This window comes from Mustela nigripes, chromosome 4 (genome assembly GCF_022355385.1).
Source record: "Mustela nigripes isolate SB6536 chromosome 4, MUSNIG.SB6536, whole genome shotgun sequence".
NCBI classification, from domain to species: Eukaryota; Metazoa; Chordata; class Mammalia; order Carnivora; family Mustelidae; genus Mustela; species Mustela nigripes.
Window position 1 is genome coordinate 50269830 of NC_081560.1, and position 11299 is coordinate 50281128.

The 11299-nt window shown below is 42.0% G+C and overlaps 1 protein-coding gene and 1 long non-coding RNA gene across 4 annotated transcripts in view; one reads left to right on the top strand and one right to left on the bottom strand.

Annotated features, from left to right (window-relative positions):
- Nucleotides 1-987: 987 nt before the first annotated feature.
- LOC132015877 (uncharacterized) overlaps nucleotides 988-11299 on the bottom strand; it is a 55848-nt gene continuing 45536 nt past the window's right edge. The window contains exons 3-5 of one of the 3 annotated variants that reach the window (XR_009403812.1): nucleotides 5293-5429; nucleotides 2423-2599; nucleotides 988-1142 (exon numbers count right to left, since the gene is read on the bottom strand). This is a non-coding gene — a long non-coding RNA (uncharacterized LOC132015877). The remainder of the gene's footprint in view (nucleotides 1143-2422; nucleotides 2600-5292; nucleotides 5430-11299) is intronic. The other 2 variants (XR_009403810.1, XR_009403811.1) reach the window with 2 other exon arrangements.
- Nucleotides 6569-11299, top strand: part of SPMIP4 (sperm microtubule inner protein 4) — a 40889-nt gene continuing 36158 nt past the window's right edge. Inside the window, exon 1 of the mRNA XM_059396710.1 lies at nucleotides 6569-6702. Coding sequence (XP_059252693.1) covers nucleotides 6569-6702 — 134 coding nt within the window. The remainder of the gene's footprint in view (nucleotides 6703-11299) is intronic.

An 11299-nucleotide genomic window follows, 5' to 3' on the forward strand; every position in this document is an offset into this window, starting at 1 on the left:
GGACGCCTGGGTGGCTCAGTTGGTTGGATGACTGCCTTCGGCTCAGGTCATGATCCTGGATTCCCGGGATCGAGTTCCGCATCGGGCTCCCAGCTCCATGGGGAGTCTGCTTCTCTCTCTGACCTTCTCCTCACTCATGCTCTCTCTCACTGTCTCTCTCTCAAATAAATAAATAAAATATTTAAAAAAAAAAAAAAAGACACAACTGGCTTAATCCAAAGGAAAATATTCAACCCAATTCAAAAGATTTACTCAGCACCTACCTAGGTGTTTCCAGAATTATTCAGTCCACTGGCATTGGTTCCAAGGAGGGAACACCCAAACAACTATTCTTTTCATGAGCATTTAAGTGCCTATTAGGTACTAAGTACTAAAGGTATGCGCTGGGAACCAAAATGAATCAAAAAACACTATTCCTGGGGCACCTGGGTGGCTCAGCGGGTTAAGCAGCTGCCTTCGGCTCAGGTCATGGACTCGGAGTCCTGGGATCAAGCCCCACGTCGGGCTCTCTGCTCAGCAGGGAGCCTGCTTCCTCCTCTCTCTCTGCCTGCCTCTCTGTCTGCTTATGATCTCTCTCAGTAAAATCTCTCTCAAATAAATAAATAAAATCTTAAAAAAAAAAAAAACACTATTCCTGCTTTTTAGGAACTCCTATATTATGGAGACAGGTAGACATATAAACCAATAGGTACTGCAATATAAGTGTTGTAATACAAGAGGCAAGCAGTAAAGGGGAAGACATGAGGGTGCATTTAATTTTCCACAGAGAAGAAAGGAATAACAGGATAGCAGAGAAGAGCATAGCTTTGATGTCCAAACAAACATGGATCATTTTTGTATATGTCAAATGAGAATAGTTTCTACTTCAGAGGGCTGCTGTGGGATTTAAAATTACATACAGCTGCACACACACACACACACACACACACACACACAATTCTATCATAGCACCTGGCACATAGTATGTGTTAAATAAATTACCATTGCTAAGGTGTGCAAATTATCAATTTATTGGTTCTCCATTCTAAATTCACTCTTCTTTTCCCTGCATTTTGTGGTAATGGACTTGGATCCTGCAAAAGCTTCTCCTTTGCTAGGTGGCAGAATTTTAAGCTTCATCAATAGATGGCACTGGAATGACCCTGCAAGGCAAAGATAACAGTATAAGACACTTCTGTTTCAGGTAATGATCCCCTATTATTATTATTCATCACCAGAGCCTGTAAGCCACATAGAAGAGTCCCAGCTGTGCCATTAGACCACTCCTTCTCTACCAGCAGCTATAACCAGCCCATACCCTCCAGGCCACCTCTAAAGGCCAGTTCTGGCCAATTCACATCCTCCAACAAGACCAGACCTCTTCTAGAGAACAGTGCCAATCTATACCTCTAGCAAGTTTTTTCTCCATCTGAAGGCTGTGTATAGCTATGACATGCATATTGTCTTCCAAGAAGTTTAAATCTCCCCTTTCAATAGTGACCCAGCTTCTACTAGTTAATAATCCTTTATATTAAATTTGTCCTGCTCAAATAATGGGTATGGCTTCTGTCCCTCACTGAACCCTGACTCACAGATGCGGTTTACCAAAAACAATGAAGCTTGGTATGAGAAAATGGCAGGGGGGAGGTATGGAGACCAGAAAAAGGCTAAGTTAAGAAACTGCAAAAAGCTCAAAATAATCGAAGGGTAGGCTGCCTGTGGTTAAGAGTTGAGAATGAAAATATTATGAAAAAAATTCTCAGTTAGCCTTCATTCTGTGAGTAATAGGGATGTGCCATAGATTTCAAGCAAGAAACATGTCAGATTTGCATTTTACAAAAATCTCCCAGGTGGTAGTGTAGAGAATGATAGGATGAAGCTAAAACTTGGAGGGAGACAAAGTATAGAACACTGTGACTGATGTCTCCAGAACTCACTAACATTTCCAGTTCCCTCTTTGTCTAGGTACATGGGAACAGGACATATCTCAGGCCACACCATGTAATTTCCTGAGGCCATTGAAATATTTAGAAACGGATGCAAATCACTTATGAGTTAGAAATAGTTAAGAGCTGGTGCTTAATTATCTACACTTCCTTCTTTTTTTTAATAATTTATTTATTTGACAGAAAGAGATCAAAATTAGGCAGAGAGGCAGGCAGAGGGGGGCACGGGAAGCAGGCTCAGTCACCTGTCTACTTCCGAATAATGTTCACTTCTTCTCCTAGTTTAGTTACAATGCCATCAAAATATTCTGCATCTTAAATAACTACATTGTAAAGTGAACCACTAACAAACATCCTAATTAACATTAAAATATTAAAACATTCTAATATTTTAAAAGATAAGAAAGAATAAAATCATGTAATACATACAAACATTACATAACAAGTGCTTGGTTATCACTGGACTTGGTGGTTTTAAAGAGCAACTGTTTTATTACCTTGTGCTTCTGTTGGTTGACTGAGATCATATGGGCAGTTCTGCTGGTCTCACCTAGGGCCTCTCATGTGGTTGCAGTCAGATGACAGGTGGGATTGGAGTCATCTCTTCAGATAACAGGGATATCGTAACAACAGGGTCTCTCTCCCTCTTCATGCAATCTTTCCACAGCATCTCTCTAGTAAGGTAGTCAGACTTATTTCATGGTCATTCAGAGCTCCCAAAAGCAAATGTTCCAAGAAGGAGAAAATAGAAGTGGCCAGTTCTCTTAAAGACCAGGTCTAGAATTGGTACAGCACCACTTCTAGTGCATTCAAGCGGTTAACACAAGTCACAGACCAGCCCATACAAATGAAGGTGGGAAGTACACATGAGCATTAATAGTAGGAGCTGTGGTTCACTGGGAGCCATCTTTGGAGCATAGCCCACCTAGACTAGGAAGAAAATATATAGCATAACTACAGTCCTTATTTCCATAATTCTTGAGGCTAGAAGTGCAAGAGTGTTTGCCTCTCAATGCTGCACCTACACATTGGATTATAACTGGTCCCTGGCTCCGTATCCCCAGAGACTGCAGGCACTGGGACAATCGCTGACACAGTCTAGGCAATTAGGGATTATTTACTAAGTAAAGATATTTTGTAAATATTTGCATCTATGTCGTTTCAATGACTGTGTAGTCCCTTAGCTACTCAAGGCAAAAAACTCAATTTACTATTAATTAAAGTGTCATTAAACTCATTTGTAAACAGTTTAATTTTAAAGCCAGCAGAATATGTACTTTTAAATTGTCATCCTAGTAAAAAGGATAAATTCATTGGAATCAATGAGATTTTAAGTTTTGCAATTTTTTTAAGTATATTTTAAAGTCTCTGAAAGAGACTTCCCAACCCATCTTCTAGGCAAGGAATAAGGCTCAAACTTTTTCTATTTAAAAAAATACTCATGAGGGGCGCCTGGGTGACTCAGTGGGTTAAGCCGCTGCCTTCGGCTCAGGTCATGATCTCAGGGTCCTGGGATCAAGTCCCGCATCGGGCTCTCTGCTCGGCAGGGAGCCTGCTTCCTTCTCTCTCTCTCTCTCTGCCTGCCTCTCCATCTACTTGTGATTTCTCTCTGTCAAATAAATAAATAAAATCTTTAAAAAAAATAAAGGTTATAGAGTATAACTAATAATTTACTTTATTTATACTTCCTATATATTATTTCCTTGAAGTTTAAAGGTCTAACTTTAGTGGTTTGGAATTTTTGTCAACCCAGCCACAGTATTCTATGCATATATTTTTTTCAATCCTAAATTTTATTTTCCCACTGGAAGGATTACTGGTCACTCAAAGAATATATTAAGGTAAATGAGGGGACGAAGGAGATCAACCTGTCGGGAGAAGCAGATAAGTGATCTGAGGCTACTGACTCCACTGGTGGTGGTGATACAGCTAAAAAGTCAGTTATTTTGAGCACCCCTCTGTTAAGTGGCTACTTTGTGTTGTTGGGGTCACATATACAACACCTGATGGCTGAGGCTGTATGAGTGCAGTCAAAAAAAGCCTAGAACAAGAAGCATGGTCAAGCAGACCCAGTCTTAAAATCTTCAAGAACCTTTCAGATAAGGAAGGATTTCCAAAGAGAATACTTGTTTTATAAAAATCTGACAATGAATTTTTTTTCTTGCCTATATATTTTATTTGGAAATAGCAAAGTTAAAAATAAGTAAATGTGTTTTCCTACCCTTTACTCCCATTTGACAGAAAATAAAATTTCAAACCCAGTAGAACCTATAGACTATCACCACATATCCTGGTCAATCAACCCATTGTTGCCCTAACTTCCCTGGTATCACAACCATTCACATGTGGCTAGTGATGCAGCTTCAGGAATATGCCTGATTAAATCTATTATGCTCAATTATTACCTCCCAGGAAGAATCAAGCCATTAGGAAACAGAATAAAGGTCAAGCACAACAGAAAGGTGGAATATGGAAATTACTGGAAGGTTGGGCACAGGAAAGAAGCTGAGCTGACAGGGAATTTAATGGGAAGGAATTTAAAGGGAAACCCTGAAAACCCCAGAGCAGCAAAAAAGACAATATAAAATTTTTAAAAAGGCTAAGATGGACTTCCACAAGAAGGTTTTTTTTCGGGGACGGGTGTATAAAGGGGGTAAAGATATAAACAAACTACCTAATTCACAACCCTATCTCCAGCAGTATTTACTCTTGCAAGCTTAGTGGAGTTGTGGGAGAGGTGTGGGAACTAAGAAGTTGACCAAGAATACAAAATGACTACTTTGCCTATTCCAATGCACTTTTCCTTCCCTCACATCAGCTAACATTCACCTAGAAGGCACAGCATAAAATGAATACCACTGGTCAGCTGATCTGATCAAAACATTTTAAAAGGGGGGGGGCGCAAGGAGGACACTGTCACACCTCCCTTCTCAGAGGTGGTGATCACTCTTAGCCCCCACATCCTTCTGTGTTCCTGCAGGCTGGGTTCTAGTCTCTCCCCAAACCTAAGCTTTCCACACCCCCATCCTTCTGGGGAGCCCAGTTATCAGTCATCAGAGAAACTCGCGCCTCTTTAAGTACAGAAACGTGGTTCACATTTGTTGGGGGGTGGGGGCTGCCCAAGGCAGTGTCGCTGTTGACAGGTCATTGAGGTGGGGCTAGATCCTTAGGAACTGCATAGGGCATGCACGCCGGTTCACCACGTCCGCACCCACCCAGGGGAGGAAGAGCTAAGGTTCTCACAGGGCACAATCCCGCGAGCAGTGTGCGGAGTTCTGCGAAGCCGCCCTGGATGTGGTGGCGTCACTTCCCCCATTCCAGCAAGGGGAGGTGGAAGGGGAACATGGGTTAGACGCTCTCGCCTCACCAGGGTGTCCCTCTGGCCCGCTCTCCTGGCCCTGTGCTCGTCTGTGCCCGGTCCACGCACGCGAACGCCTCGGCTAGGGGAAAAGCCTAGAACACGTAGCCCACGAAGCAGAACATGAAGCCGCCACCCGAGGACGCCTGGGGACAGAGCAGGGGGAGGCGTTAGCGCGGAGCCGGCGGGGGCCGGGGGGCGGGGTTGGGGCTCGGTGAGAGTTCCCTTCACCTCTATCCTGAGCCTCCAGCCCTTCCTCCGCGCTTCCAGTCCCACTTCCGATTCCTACAAGTCGCGAGTCACGGAGCTCCTGGGCTCGCTTCCCGCGAAACCTCTAAGAGCTGCCCCCTGCCCCGCAAGAATGCATTACCTAGTGCCACGGTCACCGCTGCCGTCACAGGCACCCTCAACCCCACCCCTGGCCTGTCCGCGGTCCCTCTCTCTCTCTCTCCCACCCGCACCTGCCCCCAGCCTGCAAGCTCCCCGGGCCCGCAGGTGCGGGCAACAGCGGGATTCCACGCCCCGCAGAGGCCCACCAGCTTTGGGGAGGAGAAGGGGAGACACAGTGCAGGGCCGCTCCCAGGCCGATGTCCCAGGTGTGTTCGAACCCTCGAGTCACACTGCTTGGCGGGACGCTGATGGCCCGGAAGACACGTGGCCCCAGCCAGGGTGTCTCCTTGGCTCCCCTGTCTAAGTCTGAGGGAGAGGGTGGGATTCTAAACCCTTTGGGATCCTGCCTGCGCTGCGTGCCTGCCTCTCCAACCTCTCTGCAAAGGGCTTCTCTCATTCCGGATCCCTGAAACCTTTAGAAACACACTGCTTAATCTGCTGGATGATTCTGCCTGCTTTTTGGAAATATTATACAGTGGGGAGGAAGGGGGATCAACTGAGCTTTCTTGAATAGTTATGGTAAATTTTGAGGCAAAAAATATAATTTCAGTCGATGTCCCTACAGTAGTGGCCTTTTATGGATATGAACCTACATGTCATCCACAAAGTGTTTAGACTGTACTTAGGAACATCTTCCACTTGTGGATTTGTTTCCATTGAAATTCATTTCCATAGAATTTAAGCTGCTATTAATTACTGATGTGACAATCTGAGGGTCCACAGACAGCCTCTTTGTGAAGAAGGAAGTGATTTTTATGCAGTGTTGAACACCAGCAGTATAAATTATGTTCCCTGCCTTCCCTGAGGGAGTCTTTGTGATAGTGACCAAGTCAAGCTGACTGCCGAAGTGTGCCCTCCTTTTCTCTTCCAGTCTGTGCCATCTTAGTCAAGAAACATGGAGGTAATTCACGGCAGGCCCTATTGTTGCAGAGAGCTTGAAGGAGCTGACATACTGTCCAATACCTTCTACTCTAATGAATTGCACACTCCGCTACAAACAACTGTTCGTCCAACTGCCTCAGAGGACAGGTAAAACAAAAACTAGAGAACATAAATAAGTAAAAAGGGCTTTAATTCATTAGTTTATTTTTCTATGTGATATATGTGAGAAAAAAACATTCAGTTGGGGGCTTTCTGTTTTCACATCATAGGGATGCCATAACATGACAATTAACTATGAGGTATCCATATCTGTTAGGCAATTGATCAAAAGTAAGTTGGTATATTTTTGCAAGAAAGACATCAATTTTATCCACTACATTTTAGAACTCCAGAATGATCAGATCTAGAATGATCCTTCATTTGAAAACTAATCTTTTTTTTTTTTAAGATTTTATTTATTTGACAGACAGAGATCACACAAGTAGGCAGAGAGGCAGGCAGACAGAGGGGAAGCAGGCTCCCTGCTGAGCAGAGAGCCCAATGTGGGGCTCCATCCCAGGACCCTGAGATCATGATCTGAGCTGAAGGCAGAGACTTAACCCATTGAGCCTCCCAAGCACCCCCAAAATTGACCTGTTTTAATCAAACTTTTTATTTTATAAGGAGTAGTGTAGTGGTTCCCTAACATCCCCTAACACCATCTGTTCAAAAACAGTCCCAGAATCTGTTATTCACAGTTGCTACCTAAATATTTGCTTTATTGAATTTCCTGTAACATATTAACTACAAATTATTATTAAAATTGCCCCTAATGTATATTGAGTAATTACTGTAAGTGGGCACTGAACCAAATGCTTTGAATGTAGCAGTCCTTTTAATCCTCCCAGCAACCCTGTAAATACTGTCCATTATCCTCATTTTACATATGAAGTAACAGGTACAAACAAGTAATTTTCCAAGATCTTAGGGCCAGCTTTCTGTATTTATTTGAATCATTTTGAGGCTCTCCCCCCGCCCCAAAAAATCTCAAAACACTTGGACAGTGAAAAAACAGCCTGTGTGGTTGTTTTATTTTGTTTATTTCAGTTGGTCAAATCTCTCATTTAAGAATTCCTTCTTTAAGAAATCACACAGAGGGGCACCTGGGTGGTTCAGTGGGTTAAAGCCTCTGCCTTCGGCTCAGGTCATGATCCCAGGGTCCTGGGATCGAGCCCCACATTGGGCTCTCTGCTCAGCCGGAAGCCTGCTTCCCTCTCTCTCTCTGCCTGCCTCTCTGTCTGCTTGTGATCTCCATCTGTCAAATAAAAAAAATAATAATAATTTTAAAAATTTAAAAAAAAAAAGAAATCACACAGAAAGCCACCCAGCCTCAGTTTACACTTCCAACATGGAATGTCTCTACCACACAGGCAATCCATCCCAATTCTGAATGCTACTGATTACTAGGTAATTTTCTTTCTACTGAGAACATTTTTCCTCCCCCAAATTTCTGTCCGCTGATCCCAGTTCTTTCCAAAGCCACGCAAAATAAGAATAATCTATCAACTCCATGACAGCAGCCCTTCAAGAGTTCAAAGATCCTTTGGCACTGTAAGAATTCTCTTTGCCAGACTAAACACTGGTTCTCTATAGACTTTACTCTTTCTTCCATTGAGGCTTTTACTATCTTGATCAGATTTCCATGGATGTAGTCCAGTTTGTAAATATGCCCTTTATATGAAAAAAGAAGAAAGCTTTTCTTTTCTAATGATAAAACTAACACATGTTCCTTATAAATAATTTAGAAATCATGTATATCCATAAAGAAAACAAACTTCCCATTTTCTAACAGAAGGAAAAGCTATGAAATTAAAGCATAAGAGAGAAAAACCCCATACTTCCTTTATCCAGAATAACCACCGTTAACATCTCAGTATGTGTCTTCTCCATTTTTTAAATTTAAAGATCGTATTTAACATATTTTTTGTAAACTGGATTTTTCACTTAATGAAAAGGAATACTTTCATATTTGTGAGAAAGAGGGCCCAGCTCACGTACACTGAGTCAGTCCTTGCTGCACATGCTCTTCTGCTACCTGATTCCTGAAAATGGCTGTCAGTTGGATCAGATTAGGCAAGGTTTCCCTTGAGTCAAAGGGAACTCTTAGCAGACTGTGCATGATCTGGGAACAGGCAACTGTCCCTGGCTCAAAAGTAATATAAAACTTTATATTTAGCCAAAAGGGATCAGAGCAGGAATTTAAGGCTATCCTATCTGAATGAACTCACTATCCCCTCAAAAGCACTTATGTAAGGCTTTTCACTGAAATGTTTGTCTCTTCTACCTACCAAGCTATGGTTGGTTAGTAATTGGTTCCAAACCTTTTAGCTGGCATGAAATTTAAGAGAAGCATCTTTGAGAAAATGCTGCTTTTTGTTAACTGATTATACAATTAAATACAACATATGTTCAGTTACCTATAAACTGCAATAAGGTACTACTTGAAGCAAAAGGTAGGTACAAATCCATGTTCCTGATTCCTAATAACTTCCTTTCGCTTTAATCCATGTGAATTTTTTCCTATCATAATCCCCAAATGGGAGAGCCAGGATGATCATGCATTCTCACAAACCTTCCTATTAACTCCCTCTTAAAAAGCAGCTGGGCAGCTTACAGAAACAGAAGTTCTCTTTTTCTTCTGAACTGCTCTGAAAAGTGGTCATCAAGTTAACACTGGTACCTCTACTCTCAATGCTGAGGCTTACTTCTTCAGAGCACAGTCAGGGTCTGTGGCTCCCAACTCAAGCCTCAAGGTATCGTATCTCAAGAGCAAAGCAAGACAAGAAGCTCCTAGACTTCAGGAATCACCCTTCATAATGCTAAGGGTGAACATGAATCCCTGCAGATGTTAGCTCTCAACAGTTCACCTTTCCGAACTTGGACATGCTTAAGGCGATACTTGTTTTAAAATATCATGTGTTCTGAACTCAGCCGTTTTAACAACAATGCAGAATGACTCCTCACATCAGCATACTTTTTTCTTTTCTGAATAGGTAGTCTAGCTGCACTGGTTGCCCAGCACCAGTGTGCGGACACATCAGAACCACGTGAGCAGCTTTCTAAAATAGAGATTCTCAGGCTCAGTCTGGAGATATTCTGGCTCACAAGGTCTGCGGTGAAATCTTCATTTTTAGAAGTTTCTCAGCTTACTTTGAGAACCAGTGGGCTAGCAGAAAGCACTGAAAATGCTTTCTTACGCACAAAGTGCTGAAAATGCTTTCTTACGCCCAAAGCGTAAGAAAACCAGGACTGTGGTTCTGGCTTACCCTCTGGCTAAAGGGGAGTTACTCTTTATCCTTCAGTTACTTTCTTCACTGATGGGTTTTAGAGCAATTATAGTATTCACTATTATATATACTCTGACTTGATCTCCTTTAAAGATATCAATAAGCAAGTGGTATTCTTTTGTATTCCTTCCAGTGAAAATTAAAGAATGGCTGGTCTAGCTATTCAAAATCATGACAGATGTCTATCTCTGTTTTCCATTCAATTGACATCTCCTTACCTCTAGCAAGTTCTCTAGTTCATTAAGCAAACAAACATCAAGGAAGCACCTTGAGAATTATTTAAGATTTCGTCCAATGGAAAAAAGACAGACTCTTCAATAAATGGTGTTAGGAAAATTGGACAGCCACATGCAGAAAAATGAAATTGGACCATTTCCTTACACCACACACAAAAATAGACTCAAAATGGATGAAGGACCTCAATGTGAGAAAGGAATCCATCAAAATCCTTGAGGAGAACACAGGCAGCAACCTCTTCGACCTCAGCCGCAGCAACATCTTCCTAGGAACAACGCCAAAGGCAAGGGAAGCAAGGGCAAAAATGAACTATTGGGATTTCATGAAGATCAAAAGCTTTTGCACAGCAAAGGAAACAGTTAACAAAATCAAAAGACAGCTGACAGAATGGGAGAAGATATTTGCAAACGACATATCAGATAAAGGACTAGTGTCCAAAATCTATAAAGAACTTAGCAAACTCAACACCCAAAGAACAAATAATCCAATCAAGAAATGGGCAGAGGACATGAACAGACATTTCTGCAAAGAAGACAACCAGATGGGCAACAGACACATGAAAAAGTGCTCCATATCACTCAGCATCAGGGAAATACAAATCAAAACCACAATGAGATATCACCTTACACCAGTCAGAATGGCTAAAATCAACAAGTCAGGAAATGACAGATGCTGGCGAGGATGCGGAGAAAGGGGAACCCTCCTACGCTGTTGGTGGGAATGCAAGCTGGTGCAGCCACTCTGGAAAACAGCATGGAGGTTCCTCAAAATGTTGAAAATAGAACTGCCCTATGACCCAGCAATTGCACTACTGGGTATTTACCCTAAAGATACAAACGTGGTGATCCGAAGGGGCACGTGCACCGAATGTTTATAGCAGCAATGTCCATAATAGCCAAACTATGGAAAGAACCTAGATGTCCAGAAAGAGATGAATGGATAAAGAAGATGTGATGTATATATACACAATGGAATACTATGCAGCCATCAAAAGAAATGAAATCTTGCCATTTGCGACAACATGGATGGAACTAGAGTGTATCATGCTTAGAGAATTATTTAAGATTTCATCAAACATTCCCATTTGGTTTCTGGATTCATTCAATTGCTTTAGGATTCCTGAATTTATTTTTATTTATTTATTTATTTATTTATTTATTTATTTATTTATTTATTTATTT